The sequence below is a fragment of the Hordeum vulgare genome, chromosome 3H, assembly GCF_904849725.1.
Source record: "Hordeum vulgare subsp. vulgare chromosome 3H, MorexV3_pseudomolecules_assembly, whole genome shotgun sequence".
Lineage (NCBI taxonomy): Eukaryota > Viridiplantae > Streptophyta > Magnoliopsida > Poales > Poaceae > Hordeum > Hordeum vulgare.
Window position 1 is genome coordinate 601449884 of NC_058520.1, and position 18111 is coordinate 601467994.

The 18111-nt window shown below is 49.0% G+C and overlaps 1 protein-coding gene across 1 annotated transcript; it reads left to right on the forward strand.

The window, feature by feature from the left end:
- The first annotated feature begins 6880 nt into the window (after positions 1-6880).
- LOC123445557 (UPF0481 protein At3g47200-like) lies at positions 6881-8873 on the forward strand. Its single transcript, XM_045122555.1, has 2 exons — positions 6881-7165; positions 7292-8873. The coding sequence occupies exons 1-2, from the start codon at positions 7153-7155 to the stop codon at positions 8719-8721; spliced, it is 1443 nt and encodes a 480-aa protein (XP_044978490.1). The 5' UTR covers positions 6881-7152; the 3' UTR covers positions 8722-8873.
- Positions 8874-18111: the final 9238 nt, after the last annotated feature.

Sequence of the window (18111 nt, forward strand, 5' to 3'; positions counted from 1 at the left end):
CATAGTACGATAAGTTTTAAACAATACCGCGACACATAGTCTTAAACGAACAACCAACATGGAACTAGCAACGAGAGGTCATTCACGCGGTCACGGTGAAGGCCTCGTCGTGCTTCTAGCACTTGGTGACCACCTCCACACCGTCGTCGTTGAAGACGATCACCTACATGCTGTTTGGGATGAGCACTTGAAAGTTAGCATGTACCCGATCCTGACCTGGTGAACGGCGGTGATGGTGCCCACACCTTGATCAAGGGTGTCTGTGTTGTCCACCACCTTCACCGTGATCCTCCATCAGCAGTCGGTGTTTGTCTTGAGACTGAACTCTGTAGGCATGGCAGGGAAGTGCTTCGTGAATTCTAGAGGCAAAGGTCGAGCCTCCAGCTTCGAACCAAAGTTCACTTTGCACAAGTGAGTGGATCATGCCTCCTCATGATAGTGCATGTAGTTCCTCCGCTTGGCGTTAGGGTGATCCTTTATCGACACGTCCACCAATGGCGGCACAACCTCCTTGCCCTTCTCCAATGGTGGCACCACCTCCTTGCCCTTGTCCATCTACATTATCAACAACACGCGGATCAAAGATCAGCATTCATTCCTACATACCTAGTGCTTCTATATTTGCCGACACTTCTTACCCAACACCGCACTCAAACCCTCTCTGATTTTCACCTCCTATCTCACTTTCACCCCCCTCTTTTCTCCAACCTCTCTCTTTCACCACCTCTCCCTCACCATGAACTCCAACCCCAACCCTTTCCCATGGGGCATGGGATGAAGGGCATTCTTCCTCGGGTGCTCGCTCCGTGACCGCGTGAAGTTCGACGACACAATGAAAGTGTGCTCGAACTTCATGAGCATGGATGAAGTGCACAAGGAGGCCGACGTTGTGGTGAAGAAGGCGACAGTGAAGGAGTTGAAGGTGGTGATTACTGACCCAACGAAGGGTGCTATGTCAGTCGACATCCTTCGATGGGCTATGAATCAGGGCAACTCTGGTGATGCTCGACAAAGGGCCAAGTGGCCAAGTACGGGGTGTATACGCTTCCCAATGACCATGGTGTCGTTCTGTACTTGACGACAAGGACCGTGTTGGATCTGGCGGAGGAAGACAACGAGGTACAGATGATGGCCAGGACACAGGCGGAGGAAACGACGAGGTGCATATGGTGGCCAAGGCGTCGGCGAGAGACGATCGTGCAAGAGCCATCGTTCATGACAGTGACGATGAGGAAGAAGACGATGAGGAAGAAGGCGACGACGAAGAAGAAAAGGAGAAGCACACGCCCCACCGTCACTCGACACGACTCGAGGGTCGTCGTGACTAGACAAATAGGTAGTACCCCAATCCACACACCCGATGTAATCGACCGATTAGGCATGAACTTAAGATTTCGTGGGTGATGAATCCAATCCCCCCACCCTCACTCTCCTATCGTGTGCTCCAATCAAATCTTGCCCAATTCGACGGAGTTAATCTAGAGAGGTCAACGGACATACCACCGTGTCTGATGCGCTCCGGTGGAGGTCTGAAGTCGCTGTGGTGGTCGCTTTCGTCTTAAATCCTGGTGTTGTCGCTTTGGTGGTCGCCGTCGCCGGTGTGAGTGGGGAAGAGAGGAGAAAGCAGTGAGGAAGGAAGGTGAGGGTAATTTATGACGTCGCTTCGGGAAACAACGCGACTTCTCGAGATTGCATCCACGCGTGTAGCCGCCCACGCCCAGATGCCTAGGTTTTGCACCGATCGGGCCTGTGTCCACAAAAACAGCAGATTTGAGTGTTGCTCTGGATGCAGGCCGAGAGGTGCTTTCATGTTCGTGATATGTAGGCCAAGCAGGCAATACAGGTAACCAAATGACCCATTTTCTCCGGCGCGTGGCCTGGCTGAGGCATATGCGGGTAACCAAACGCACCTCTAGACATGCTAATCAAATGTGTGCTACAGTGCTCAATACATAAATGTAGGAGATGAATTCTGAACATGCGGTGTGATAAGAGGGTGTCTAGACACCAGGTCCTGAAAGGCAACTCTAAAAACTATTAATGTTTTTAATAGCAGGACGTCATTTGACAATGGTTTGGACAAAAGTTCTGAGAAACTATGGGAAAGCTAAACCCAATTTAAGATTTGCCTAAAATCATGAAAAAAGTCTATAATCAATCGTCATATAAGATATATTGCATATATTTGACATATATACACATGTTCGCACATTAAAACCTGCACCAATTACACGTCCTAATTCAATAACTAAACTTCACATCAATGCGTCATACATATATCGTAAACAAGAACGAAATATAATAGAGATAGATGGTTTTGTATAGCGGCTTTAGCAGGCTAATGACTTTAAATTTAAAATTAAAACTGAAAGTAACAAGCTATTAACGTCATTTCTCTTTTAACGTTAAAAGTGAGCTTTGGCCTCAAAGGCATGCTGATGGCGATGGAACGTCGCTCCTTCCGTACTGGCTGATGGCGATGGGAAACGAAACAAGCACAAAGGCCAAATCACGCCAAGCCAAGACATTCCCATCGGATCCTTTGTTTCCACGCAACCGCTGCAAGACTTATTAGACATGTACAATAATGACATATACTCCCTCCGTTTCTAAATATAAGTCTTTTAAGATGTTTCACTAAAATGACTACATATGCATGTATATAGACATACCTTAGAACATAGATTCATTCATATTGCTCCGTATTTAGCCCTCTAGTGAAATGTTTAAAAAAACTTATATTTAGGAACGGAGGGAGTAGATATAAATACTTCATGGTAAAAAGTAATTTGAGGCATTTATATTAAAAAAATCTAATACAAGTTATCATTGATGTGCTTCAACAAAGAATAAACAATAAGACTTTAATATGCATGTATCTGTATTTTTCATTCTAATTTTTTCAGTTTATTACCCCGACCATATTTTTTCTCTTCAAACATCCGCCTCCGGTAAAGAATCCTACTTCCTGCAAAATAAGACTATACATTATGCATGCCCTCAATTACTGGAGATTCTTAGCCAACTTTCGCTTCTTTTTAGGTAAAGTGTTACTTCCCTCCGTTTGTAATATAGGGCATGTTTGGCCAAGCCAAAACATTCCCATCAGTTTCTTTCTTTCTTGCAGCCACGCAACCAGTGGGGAATCTTAGCCAGCTTTCGCTTCTTTTTAGGTAAAGTGTTTTTGTAATATTGGACATGTTTGATTTACAGTTTAAGGTTGTCACAATCTAATGTTAGTCAGTGCCATAACATTTTAGGTATTTGCTTGGTTCATTATTATATTTGTTGTTTGTCATACATTCTTAGTAACGTGGTCCACATGTCATAATCTTATTTTTTTACCAAATCTTGTCACAATTATGATGATGATTTTATTAGCCATATTTTTTTGTCATAGCCACATTTTATCTAATCTTAATCGTGACAAAGTCATGAACCAAACAAGCCTATAATGCGTCTGCGTTTTTCAAGATTTAAATTTAATCATAAATTTATTCGATACGAACAATTACGGACAGAGCAAAAATTATACCATTGAATTAGTATTTGAAAGAAGTATTTAATGATATAATTTTTTGCTTTCGTTGTAATCGACATAATTTTTGATCCATCTCAATCGTCTATGTTAGTTTAATTTGTACACAAAATTAAACCTAAAGAACGTCAAGCGCATTACATTATAAAATGAAAGGATACTACCAGCCGACGCATCAGCCTTATCCCTTCTTGTGATCGTGTCGACCCGATGTCTCGCCTCCACCCCACAAATCAGCGTCTCCCTCTCCCTCTCCCTCTCATCTCTCTCAAGCGCTCTTTCCCTCCATCACTGTCTAGCGCTGTAGCAAGGTGCTTGCTGCACCTGCATTATCATGCAGGCTGCTCTACAAACACTGGAACGCAGGGTTGAGACTTGAGAGGCTAGCTCAAACTCCACGAGTTCACTCGTGGAGTGCTCGAGTGTTGTAGCTCCATGCCCTTGATCCGGCCAGCATCCTCGCCCCCAACTCGATTCGGATGCCCACACGTCGTGCCCCAGAGGTCTGGCCGCGCTGCTCATCCTCGTTGCTTCCTCTGCTTGTGGCTCGCGTTGACCGCGAGGAGGCCAGCGCCTCGTCCAGCCGCCACCCATTAGCTGCGTCGGCCCAGCCGCCTCGCCTCGGCCTGCTCTGCCAAAGCCATCTCCGGCGGCAACGACGACCGCTCGCCCCGGCACGACGGACGCCTTCTTGTCCTGCGCCGCGTCCGTAGCCATCTCCACTTCCTGCCCCTCACCCGAGCCCGAGACCCAGATAGGCGACCCCATCCTTCCGCGCGAGCACGACAGGCTTCTCGTGATCTCGTCCTTTGCCACGGTCATACGCCGTGCCGGATGGACGTGACGACCTGGGTAAGAGGACCCGATTTTTTTTAGCCAACTAAATTAGCGATCACGGATTGAATACTAAGGAATACAGGGTTTGTTTTGTAAAAATGAAACATTTTCTTAACTTAAAATAGGATTCCGGGTTGATTTTCATTAAATGCACGGCCTTTTTAAAAAAATTGTCATAACGTAACCGTTGTTTTATTATTATTGGGTACAGATATCATAAAAAAAGTTTTAATACAAAGGGATAGTTTTATTTAGGGGGCTAACTGATTTAAAATAAACGCTAAAATGAAAGCAGCTGGCTATTATGGTCATTTCTATTTTAGCGTTAAAAGTGAGTTCTAGCCTAAAGGGGCTATAGTGGATCCTACGCCAGACCTGATAACCATGGAAAGTCGCTCCGAGATTGCATCGGATGCTTCCTCTTTCTCTCTCTCTTTCTTTTTATCTTCGTCTTTTGCAGGCATGCAACATGCTGCAGTAGTTATCAATCAGTGGGGAATCTTAACCAGCTTTCGCTTCTTTTGGATAAAATCGTTGTTCTGAACTTTTTTTTAAACATGAACATAAAATAAACCCGGTTTTAAAAAAATCATAATCTGATGCTTTTAGAAACGTAACAAGCCGTGGTGTTGCTGTCCCACTATGCAACGCCAGTCTATTATGACGTTTATGCCTCACTGTGACATACAGTCTCCTTTGGCGTTTATTCTTTCTCGCAATACCTCCCACTACAAAACGACAATAGCACTGGCACGCCCCTGATCCCCTTAGCGTTTCTTTCTTAACACAGTGGAGTCAGCATTGGAGCAGTGTCAGCATTGTAGCAGTAACAGTACGAATTTAGCTTTGTCCCTAGGCCGGTCTGCAAGACAAGGGCATGAGTCAAATCATGTTACTTCTACCATAAGGATACTGCTTCACCGTCTCCCCTCATGGCCGGTGGCGCGATTATTGTATGCCACAACATGCCTACCATTTTGGACGCGCTCCCTATGTCCACTAGCTCCTGGGGGTATTCAGAGATGCTCTTAAGATGCCTAAGATGTGAGGAGTGGGATAGAAGTAAGGCCCTTCCTAATGCTTCATCGTAAACGGGTGTTAAGCATGTCACATAAGCTAAAACATGACATGGCACAACAATTAAAAAGGAAAGAGGGTACTTTGGTGATTTCAGAAAAAACCAGTGCTAAGCACGTGAACCTAGGCAAACCACTTAAATGAGAGAAGTTGGCCAATAGTACATGAAAGAGTTTTGGTGCTAAATCATTAAATAAAGTGACCTTAACAACAACAAGCTAAGCACCTATGCATTGAAGACCTGAGTTGTTAAGCTATTTAATGCATTTAGCACCTCCTTTGCATTGAAAAAGTCTAATAAAAGAGGTAAAAATGGAGTTGTCCCAGCTGGCTAGAGGGGTAAAATGGGGTTTTATCAGCTGGCTAAAGCGCCCATGCGTGTCCAACGTGGAACCCGCTGCCATCTGTGCTCACTCCAGAGCATGCATGCATGCATCAATGCATGCACCATTGTCAGAGCAAAAAGAAGAGTTGTGGGTCACGGGCCGTTTTCCTCGGGCTGGCTGGATGCCTTCCACCTATGAACCGATCGGTTTGGTCTAGCCGTGGCACTCAGCCCAGCCAATGAAGAATAGCAACTGGAACAAAGTCGATGACAGCGACCACGGCATCCATCCAGCCCATGACATGCTGCATTCTGATCATGCTCCATGACGTTTCGCGCGTGGCTAGCAACGCCAACATCCCTGGCGTTTCTATGTGGACTGCAACACAACGGTAGACTAGCGTTTAAATGTGGACAAAAACACTATGGTAGACTGGCGTTTCTACGTGCAACAGCAAGTTCACGGGCTCTAAAGTTTCTAAAAGGGTCATATCGTGAAATATTTTCAGGCAAAGTTCATTCCGTGCAATATTTTCGTCACATGTGTCAAAACAGTGATTTGATCCGCTTCTTTTTAGGTTAACTATTATCCCTCCACTTTATAGTGGGGTGCATCCACGTGTTTTTCAATATCTAAATTTAATCATATATTTAATCAAGAGGATGGATTGCTGCGGAATCATAAATTATGTCATTGAATTTTTATTTTTGATAAAAAAATTTGTATTATAGTTTTTGCCTCCATCGAGATCGGTCTCATTTATTAAATTTATGATCAAACTTAAATTATGAAAAACCAGGGCGTATTGTATTGTGAAATGGAAGGAGTAACCTTTCATCTCATATGCATCTCATAATGTAACGCATTGGTGTGTTTCAACATTCATGGCTAATTATAAATTTAACCAAAGTAGACGACTCGGGAGCAAAAGTCATACCACTCAAAACTTATTTCAAAGGATTCAATGATATAATTGTTGTTCTTGCAGCCGAGATTAATTATATTTATGATCAAATTGAAATTTAAAAAGCGCAAGCACCCTGTATTATGGAACGGAGGAACTACTACCGGCCGACACGTCGGCCTTATCCCTTCGTGTGTACGCAATGTCTCTCCTGCACCCCACAAACAGCATCTCCTCTCCCTCTCATCTCCCTCACGCGCTCTCTCCCTCCATCACCGTCTCTTATCTCGCCATTCTCGCCGTAGCCTAGCGCTGTGCAAGGAACTTGCTGGTCTTGCTAGCTCCATTATCATTCTTGCTGGGCTATAAATACTGCTAACACAGGGTTGAGACTTGAGAGGCTAGCTCAAACTCCACGAGTTCAGCTGCATGCTACTCTGCTAGCTAGGCGGCAGCGTAAGGCCAAGCAAATGTGTCAAAAAGGTGCAAGACAACTTATCCTCCTGTCCGTTCAACTTTTTCATGTACTAGTACTCATTAGCAGTTAATTTTATAATATTGTTAACCAATTGCACTCTGGTTGCTGGCTGATCGATGGACTGCATGTAGACCAATCTATGGGTTCAGATTCCTGTGTCCTGGAGATGCCTCAGCTGGTTCATGAGCTGAAAAATCAGATGGCCACCTTTAACTCGTCATCCAAGCCGCAGGTCGTCCACAGTTGCCATCTATTTTCCAGTTCCATCATCATCGGCAAGGTCCGCGACCTCACCCGCAACGTCGACAGCAGCGAGTACGATCCCGACCACGTGGCCATCGGCCCGTACCATCACCCTCGGCCCCAGAGCAAGAACCTGCACCTTGCCATGGAGCACGACAAACTGGCAAGCCTCGTCCTCGTGCTCTCGGCGGCGAAGGCGGCGAGACCCGCCATGACGATGGAGGTCTACGTCCAGGAGCTGGCGTGCCTCGTGGACCACGCCAGGAACTGCTACGCCAACACATTTGATGACATGACGAGCGAGCAATTCGTGCGCATGCTCCTCCTCGACGGCTGTTACATACTCTCCCGCGTCGTTAACCTTCGAGCACATCATCTAGATGATGTCGGGGTTGCAGAGGCCGGCGTCTCCTCGGCGAACAGGGCGGAGGCGCTAGCGGTGCTCCGCGACGTGTTCTACCTCGCGGAGAACCAGATACCCTTCTTCGTCCTTGAGAAGATCGGTGAGCTGACGGGTTTGGAGGGTAAGTATCGTGTGTTTAGAGAGATCTCGGATTATGCCCTTGTTCTCATGAGGATGCAAAGGTACGCAATGGCCGCGCCCGCCATGGTACCACCAGTGCCGACGGTGCCTGGAAATCTTCTCCATCTTCTTCATATGCACCTGAAGCCCCTTGCACTGTCCGTCTCGCCTGCCACGCCGATTAGCACCGTCGATCCCGTGCCCGTGCGCCGGTGGCGCTCCGCGACGGAGTACAACTTCGCCGGAGTGAAGTTCAACGCCCGGGCCATGAGCGAGAAGGGTGTCATCCGCTGCATCCTCGACGTGAAGCTGGACGGCGGTGGCGGTACGCTGGAGATCCCCGTCCTGGACATCGACGCCGAGACGTGGCGGCTATTACGCAACCTGATGGAGCTGGAGCAGAGGAACCGGGAGACGGTGGGGAGCCATGTCACGGCATACTGCGTGTTCATGTCCCAGATGGCCTGCACAACGAAGGACGTGGAGCTCTTGGTGAAGAGAGGCGTCATCGTGCATGGCCACGGCAACAACGAAGAGGTGGCCAAATGCTTCGTCGACCTTTGCAAGGGGATTATGTTTGACCCTGATGACCCCGGCTGCAACTACCTACGGGAGACATGCAAGAAGCTGGAGAAGCGGTTCCAGAGCAACCCCCGGAGGTGGACTGCCTGGCTAAGGCAGAGGTACTTGAGGAACCCATGGCTTGCCGTTGGGCTCATGGCAGCTGCTATTGGCTTACTTCTCGCAGTCATCCAAACAGTCTACTCTGTTTTGTGTTACTACAAACAACGATGAAAACATCTCGTCGGTCGCTAAGAATTGGATGGCGCCATAATAATAATTAGATCATGTTGTACGTGACTACTAAAATCACATTAGAGTTATGGAATGTCGTCACGCTTATGTATTGTAAGTTCTAGTCCTCTATTCAATGATGTGCATGCTCACTCGATCAATGTGTATCTTAAGAGATGTTAGAGCAAACTCCAACGAACACGGACGGAGCCAACATTCATGAATAGAAGGGGCAAGTTTGTTTATGAAAGGGGCAAAGTTCATATGAAATGAAATTTTTTGACTACAACAACCATAATCATAGTAGAAGAACCAATTTGTTAGGGAGGGTCTAGCCCCCCCCCCCCCCTCACCCCCCCCCCCTAAATTCGTCCCTACCAATGGGGCGACCCATTTCGTCCGTCGTCGTTCGTTTGGGTCGGCGCAGACAAAAATGATGGCTCAACGCGCCGACCCATTGCCAAAACGCGTCCGCTTCGTGTCCGTGCCAACCCATTTTCGGCCCAAAATTTGGACTGAAATGCGTCGCCGCGGACGCGAAGCGGATGCGCGCGCCCCCTTGCTGTCCGCCCCCAACCACCGCGGTAAACCTAATTTATGACGGCCGCCATCCTCGGTCCACGCGTCGGCGACCGCAGCCGGCCTTTTTTATTCCGAGCGTGCGGTGGGTTCCGCCACCGCTTCCAGAACCCGTCCCTGTTCCGACCTCGTCACCTCCTCGGCGACCGAAACCCTAGCCCACCATGGCCGCCGGCTTCCCAAACAAGGGCAAGGCCCCGCTCTTCCCCCGCGCCACCCATCCCGTCGTCTTCTTCCCGGCCTCGCCAGCGCGTGAGCGTCCCGGTGCACCAAGCGCGGTGGCACTGGGAGCACTGCGTCGCACTCCCTTACCCCGACGTCACGCTGTCGCACGGCTGGCACCTGGATCCGGAGAGGATTCCGGTACCGGCCGTGCCGCGGTCGACGCGGGTGCATCTAGAGGAGGTGACGACGCGGCGGCGTCTGCTGACGGCGGAGCAGGGGCGAGACCCCACATACGCGACAGACTCCCCAAACTAGGAGGTGTGGTTCGCGTTGAAGCACGAGCAGCAGCGCCGCCGTGGCCTGCGCCAAGTGCAGCCAGCAGGCCCTCCGCCTGTCGTCAGCGAGGAGGACCAGGAGGCTTAGGCCGCCTACTAGGCGGCGCTCGTTGGTGTCCTCCACAACAGCGAGGAAGAAGCTTGCCGCGCCACCGAAGAGGAGGAGGCGTACCAGCGGCAGCTCGCGAAGGCCATGGCACTGTCAGTCGCCAGCGACTGCGTCGTGCCACCTCCGCCGGAGCCCGTGCTGTCACGGCAGGTCTACCAGTGGACCGACGTCGTCCAGGAGTTCGTCAGCGCGTCGCCCACCTAGCTAGGCGCGACACCGGAGCAGGAGCAGGCCTACCTCGAGAAATGGAGGTCGATGCACCTGCAGGCGGAGCACGCCGAAGGCCTGCGGATCATGGAGCTGGAGAAGGAGGAGGAGGAGGAGGAGCGACGGGAGGCGGAGGAGGAGGAGCGTGCTCGCGCTGCTGCGCTGCCACTGCCACCACCACAGCCCGCGCCGGCGAGGCAGACGGCGGAGGCGCAGGCAGATGCGCTCTGGAATTCGGCGTTTTCCTGGGCCGATCCTGCGCCAATGCTGGTCGACCTCACCGGCCCCGACGACGACGACGACGACACCTAAGGCTGCATGGATGGAGTTATAATTTTTTTTATTTAATGTAATGCGGACGCGACGCGTGGACTATCGTCGGCCTTAATGGCCAGCTTTTAATGTTTAATGTTTTTTCTCACCGGAAAAAATGGGTCCGGTCAGCATTGGCCGCACGAGCCGACACATTTGCGGAAGCGGACGTTCGTGTCCGCCTGACCGATCCAAACGGATAAAAAGCGGACGAAATCGCTGTCCGTTTGGGTCGACCCGTTGGATTTGCCCTTAACGTTGTGAAATGGATTTGAAATGACAAAATGATGATAAGTTTTCTTGGCTGAAGCAATCTATTTATTGTATGAGTTTGCTCCTTATTGGCTTGATCATCAATGTGTAGTGGTGCTGCCTGTGTGAATCCGGAAGCGAAGTTTCGCCGGGCGGTCGTTCAAATAGACTTCGTGCTGTGTTTGTGTCAGCAGCTTGTCCCCTCTGCAGGCTCGGTAGGCTTAGGCTAGACGTTTGCTTGGCTTATAAAGCTGAAACAAATGTAGGGGATGTTTGGTGAGTGCGAACTTGTGGTGGTTGTGCACGTCGATGCTCTGAATCCGGGACGTCCAGCAGCACATTGGGATGGTAAGTTGTCTGCTGGTTGTCTCCTGCTGGCTCGTGTTAGGTTGAGGATCTAGGCATCATAGACGTATTGGTTTGGCACACATGTTTCGTAATACATGTGTCTACTGTTTTCTTATGACCCCGGTTGAGAGACTAAACGATTAAATATCTAGTTGGAGGAAGGGTGACGGATGAGATAGAAAAAACAAGTTGTGATGGGTGGCCTCGGTAAACGATTAATGAATTTGTGGGCCTGAACACCACCGCTTGCATGCATACGCAGCCTACAGTCATGCAACGTGGCCGCATTTTTTAATGGGCTAAACCTAATTAGCTTTTAGTAATGCATTAAGGTTTATGTGAGGGTGTGCATGTTTAATTGTTTTCACCCTATTTTAAGTTTAATGTCATCTACGATATCAGATGAATACGTCGACAAAATATTTTCATATTGAATACATATGCGTCGATACCTCATTAAAGCTTCAATTATTTATTTCAATACGCCAAGTGTATATTTTCTTAGCGCAATATTTTTTTTTATGCGTCGCATCGATATTTCTCACCAAGGATGGAACAAGGGCTTCATTTAACATACGGTCGATATTTCGAAACTACTATGATTTTATGTAGATATTCAACACCCGCCGTAGTTGGCGGCGTGCATGGATGAACGTTATGTGTATTTGAATATGTATTATTATCCGAGTGTGTCATTTTAATTAGGACAAATAATTCATGGAGATTTCTATTATTTTGCCAATCTTACAAATATCGGCCCGTTTATTAATTTACTTCTTGGGTTTGCTATTTTATACAGAGTGGCGACAATTCATCATGGTCATTTCTCAATGGTGTACTTCATCGTTTCAAGTAATTTATTCGCTTGAATTGCATTATATTTTCTTCGGTCAAAACCGCTGTCAACAGGATGCCAATTTTTTTGATTCGTTTTTTCTTTTCGAGTGACAATTTTAGTTTTAGAAAATGCCACGGTGAAGTTGCTTTATGCCACACGTGTGGCACTTATCATTTATAAAAATAGAGATAATAAGATTTATCTTAAATCTTTTTCGTAAAAAAAGATTTATCTTAAATCCAACTTCATAAAGTGTGACCCAATTTATTTATAATATAATCAACTTCTGGAACATTGGAGATATACAGTATCATCTAATGATATCAATTTTATATTGTGAATGCTGATTTTTTATATAATCATAATCAAACTTTAACGTTTGATTTAATATATTTTTTACATGCGGACTTAAAAAAGATAGGGAGTACTTTGACACTGTGGTGCTTGTTATGTGCCACGTACTAAGAAGGGGCGGTTATTTAAATTTTTATTTTGCCTTCACTGTGAAAAACATGTCTATTACCCGCAAAAAAGAAAAACATGTCTATTGGCTATTTTGCACTTCCCGCAAAAAAAGATTACAACTTCTATATACATTTTTTCTTAACTTGGAAAAGTTAACGTTTTCTGATTTCAGCTTTTCTCTATATGTTTGTTGTTGTCTGGAATATCTGTGGGTTTATTTGCATGTAAGATTAGCAAACGAGGGTCACGTTTGATAGGGAAGGGGAGGAACAGTTCGTCCCTTGGTGAAAAAGTTTTTCACGTGCACGAGCAGTCAAAAAGTATGACGGGGACAGCATGTCAGTCCTCAATACACGGGCAGCAGGCTAGATTTGTGGGAGCAGACGCCGCGAATACAGGGAAGGCACGCATCCCAACAGTGTGTGAGCGGCCAGGATTCAGTGCACCGAGGGGCTCGGCCACCATTGGGAATTTTGGATGTTTGGTTTGAGACTAACTTTGTTAATATTCGCCATACCTAAGGTTAAGCAAGATTGATTAACATAGGTGTGTGTTTGGTTCAAACCACACTTAGACAAACCACCTTAGGTCCCATATCATATATTCACATATACACAAAAAAACATGACTAGATTCCTTTAGACTTGCCGATTGATGATTCTCATTTTTAAAAGCTAACCATCGAGCAACTCCAACAGGGCGATCCATTTCGTCCGTCGCCGTTCGTTTGGGTCGGCGCGGATAAAAAAAATGGCCTAACGCGCCCGATCTATTGCCAAAACGCGTCCGCTTCGCGTCCGTGCCGACCCATTTCCGGCCCAAATTTGGGACAAAAATACGTCGGCGCGGGCGCGCGCCCCCTCGGTATCCGTCCCCAACCATTACGGTCAACCTAATTTATGACGGCCGCCATCCTCGGGCCAACGCGTCGACGACCGCGGTCGGCCTTTTTTATTCCGAGCGTGTGGTGGGTTCCACCACCCGCTTCCAGAACCCGCCCCCGACCCCACCTCACCACCTCCTTGGCGACCGAAACCCTAGCCCACCATGGCCGGCGACTTCCCAAACAAGGGCAAGGCCCCGGTCTTCCCCCGCGCCACCTCCCCGATGTCTTCTACCCGGCCTCGCCAGCGCGTGAACGTCCCGGTGCACCAAGCGCGATAGCACTGGAAGCACCGTGTCGCACTCCCTTACCCCGACGTCACGCTGCCGCACGGTTGGCACCTGGATCCGGAGAGGATTCCGGTGCCGGTCGTGCCGCGGTCGACGTGGGTGCATCTGGAGGAGGTGACGAAGCGGTGGCGCCTGCTGACGGCGGAGCAGCGGCGAGACCCCACATACGCGACCGACTCCCCCAACTGGGAGGTGTGGTTCGCGGTGGAGCACGAGCAGCAGCGCTGCCGTGGTGTGCGCCAAGTGCAGCCAGGAGGTCCTCCACCGCCGCCGCCTGTCGTCAGGGACGAGGACCAGGAGGCTGAGGCCGCCTACCAGGAGGCGCTCGCTGGTGTCCTCCGCGACAGCGAGGAAGAAGCTTGTCGCGCCGCCGAAGAGGAGGAGGCATACCAGCGGCAGCTCGCGGAGGCCATGGCGTTGTCGGCCGCCGGCGACTGCGTTGTGCCACCTCCGCCGGAGCCCGAGCCCGCGCTGCCACGGCAGGTCTACCAGTGGACCGGCGTCGTCCAGGAGTTCGTCAGCGCGCCGCCCATTTGGCTGGGCGTGACACCGGAGCAGGTGCAGGCCTACCTCGAGCACTCGAAGCCGGTGCACCTGCAAGCGGAGTGTGCCGAAGGCTTGCGGCTCATGGAGCAGGAGAAGGAGGAGGAGGAGGAGCGACGAGAGGCGGCGGAGGAGGAGCGTGCTCGCGCTGCTGCGCTGCCACCGCCACCATCACAGCCTGCGCTGGTGGGGCAGACGACGAAGGCGCAGGTAGGTGCGCTCTGGAACTCGGCGTTCCCCTGGGCCGGCCTTGCGCCAACGCTGGTCGACCTCACCGGCCCCGACGACGACGACGACGACGCCTCGGGCTGCATGGATGCAGTTTTAGTTTTTTATATTTAATGTAATGCAGACGCGACGCGTGGACTATCGCCGGCCTTCGTGTCCGGCTTTTAATGTTTAATTATGTTTAATATTTTTTTCTCACCGGCAAAAAGGTCCGGTCAGCGTTGGGCGTACGAACCGACCCATTTACGAAAGCGAGCGTTCGTGTCCGCTTGGCCGACCCAAACGGACAAAAAACGAACGAAATTGTTGTCCATTTTGATCAACCTGTTGAAGTTGCCCTTGGGGAAGTATTGTAACATTGGATGACAAAGTGTGACATTGCTAGGTGTACAACCATACAGCCCTGTACCCGTGCCATAGGACAAATGTGCTCTGTTATTAGGTGGAGAAAGGTTTATCGGTGGGGTGGTACTGCTAGATGGTAGGTGTGTGATGGAAAGTCTGATTTGACCTGACCTGGAAGCTTTAATGTTTGGTGGATCCAGCTCTTAGTAATTTCCAAAATGTTTTATAGCCCATCAATATTGCATTCTGGTTGATGTACAATAATGCAAATTTATTTTTAATTAATAACATTTTAGTTACAACTTTTTTACTCTCTCCGTTCCTAAATATAAGTCTTTAAAGAGGTTTCACTGATGGATTACATACGGATGTATATAGACATACTTTAGAATGTAGATTCATTCATTTTGCTCCGTACATAGACTCTTAATAAAATATCTTAAAAGATTTATATTTAGAAACGGAGGAAGTACAAGATTTGCTTTTTTAACCTTTCAATGTAAGAATTATTATCTCATGAATTGATCTTTCTGAGTAATAACTTCAATGCATTCTAGTAATTAATCAGCTTGCTACAAAATCAGAAATACGAGGGCAGCTCATTAATATATCTAGTACTTCTACAAATTACAATGGTATATGCTTGAATAATAACTTAATTTATCTAGTACTTTTACAAATATTATTTAAAAGAAATACTTGTTCATACCATTGCATTCCAAAAAAAATCTGAATTTAAACTATAATTTTTTAATAAAATAGAATATAAGTATGTCATTGGTTTGTACAGTTACTGTATATAGTTAGAAATAACATGATTTCATGTCCATCGGAAATAGGTTTTATCGGCCAGTTTCTTTTTTTTGAATAACGATTTTTTGTGGACTATTTGTTCTTGTATGTTAAAATATGCCTTTAAAATGTGCAATGGCATTGGCAACGCCACGATCCTCTGCCTCTGCATTGGACCGGGAGACAGCGGGTTGTCGTTTGGACAACGAAGATATGAGGGATGGTCTAAGGAACACACACTATCAATGACGGAGCTATGTGTGGTCCTGGGGACGTGCCGGCGAAAAAATCAGCATGGGGGGCTCGGGTTCCCACCCGCCTCCAAGGTCGCATAGACCCCGTTTTTCTAAACCAAACTCGGCCAAAATTCGACCAAACATGACACAAATTTGATGGAAATTCACACGTTTTCATTGATATTTGTACAAACTTAACTAGAAACATAATTTAAAAAGGAAATTAAAAAACTACATGCATAGAAGCCTGTAGAAGTTGGTATAGTCGCCGACGTCGCCTTGAACCTTCTACATGCTGAGAAGCCTGTAGAAGTTGGTGTAGACGCCGCCGTCGTCGTCGTCGTCGTCGTCGTCCTACAGTCCGTCGTCGTCGTTGCTGCACCCTTGCCCTGGGTCACTGTGGCGGACGGGGTTAAACGGTCCGGGCGCATCCTCGTCCCTATAGTCAAGGATGACGACGATGCCCTCCTCGCGGCCGCGACGTTGAGCGGCGACCTCCTCAAGGGAGCGACGCTCGCGCTCCATCTCTTCCGGACGTAGTCGTCCCACGCTCATTTGAGCATGGTCTCCTCGTCGGCGGCTATGGCCTCTTGCACCTTCTTCACGGGGAGGAGCGTCGGCTCGGTCTTCGGCTTGACGAGGCGGGAGGAGGAGGAGGCCTCGTTGATGACGAGGGTGCCGCTGCACGTGCGCCGCCCGAGCTGCATCTCCCGTGGCTCGGGCTTGATGGAGAGGAGAGCCGACGACCCCGGGGAGCGGGAGCAGGAGCCATACGAGGAGGAGGACGCCGTCTCTATGCGCCTCGGCATCCATGAGCTGTCGCGGCGGCGAGAGTAGGAGGAGGGCGCCAGGTACTCCAACCGTGGCGAGTTGCCGTCCTCGATGTGCTCGAGGACGACGTCCAACGTGCGGTCGGGGAAGCCCACCATAGGCATTGCCCCTCGGAGTTGAAGCGACCGCGAGGTTCAACGTCGTTGGTGGCGGCGACCTGTTCGACGTAGCGGCATTTGAAGTACGCGGTCCACAGCGTGTAGCTGTCGAGTGCGTACATTAGCTGGTTTCGGAGCTCTCCGCCAACGATGATCGAATGTGCGTGATCTTCGTGTGCCGGTCAGCTCCAGAGGGCGGCGGAGGCACCGGGACTCCACCGACGCTCAGTCTCCATGACCCCGACGCCCGCATGTACGTTGGTGTCGGGTAGTCCTCGTTGTAGAGGAGGCGGGCCTCGGACTCGTGCAGGTGACTGCAACCGAAGCCGTGTGCCGCTGCTCCGTTGCCGGGTACCGCTCGGCCATGGTCATCGGTGGAGAGAGGGGGGCGTCGGCGGTGAAAGAGGGAGAGGAGCGTCGGCGGCGAGAGAAGGAAAAGGGTTGTGGCGAGAGGTGTGAGACCACCGACGAGGGAGAGATGACTTATATAGCCGCTTGCGGGTGGCGAGTGGGAGGCAGCCATGCGTATGCGTGGCGAGAGGGGCGTGACGCGCGTCGGCGCGCCTTCCCTGCGCCGCCCGTGAGGAATCAATGGAAGGCTGACCAGCGGCAGCCTTCACATTGATTCCCCGTGGAAAAACGAGGCTATGAGGACGACGATCGCACCGAGTCGCTGACTCGGCGGGTCCACGAAAAGCTTGCGTCAGAAACAATTCTCCCGGCGTCCCAGCGCGCCGTGTTCGGCCTGTGTCCGGCAGCGTCAAAATCAGCCCTAATCGGTAAAAAACAGGCTTGTGTGGATGTGATAGGGCCGTTTTTTTAGTGCCAGCAATAAAAAAAAGCCTTGGACGGCCTGTTGGGGCCGAAGATGCTCTTAGTCCCGTGTTGTGTGTTGCTAGGTATGACATGCTCACTAGACTTCCATAAGGGGTCTTTAACGATGTAAAGTGGCTTTTAAATGACAAAATAGAAAAGGCAAAATGAAGATAAGTTTTCTTGGCAGAGCCCATTAATCTATTTGATGTATGACATTGCTTTTTGTTGGCGTGATCATCAATGTGTGTTGGTGTTGGCTGCATAAGTCCTCGTTTTGCAAAGTTGAAGTGTGTATTCACTATGCTTTTATCCATTTGATACTTTACACTAGTGGAGACAGGGCCTTTAGTCCCGGCCCGTAAGGGGCTTTAGTCCCGGTTCACCAATCGGGACTAAAGGGGCGGGACTAAAGACCTAACCTTTAGTCTTGGCCCTGTTCTAAACCGGGACCAAAGGTGCTTCACGTGGCCGCCTCGGAGGGAGTACCTTTAGTCCCGGTTCTACTTACGAACCGGGACTAAAGGATCCGTCTGCTTTTTTTGTTTGACCCGAAAAGGTAGATTTTTTAAAAAAAAATTCAAATTTTATTTTTGAATATTTTTTATGTTTTATTCCAATTTTCTAATCTTTGAATTATTTGATAATTTAATCTCTAATCACCCATCCTCACTGCTCTAGCGTGGATCACTCATCGTCTAACTTTCCGGCCGATCACCCA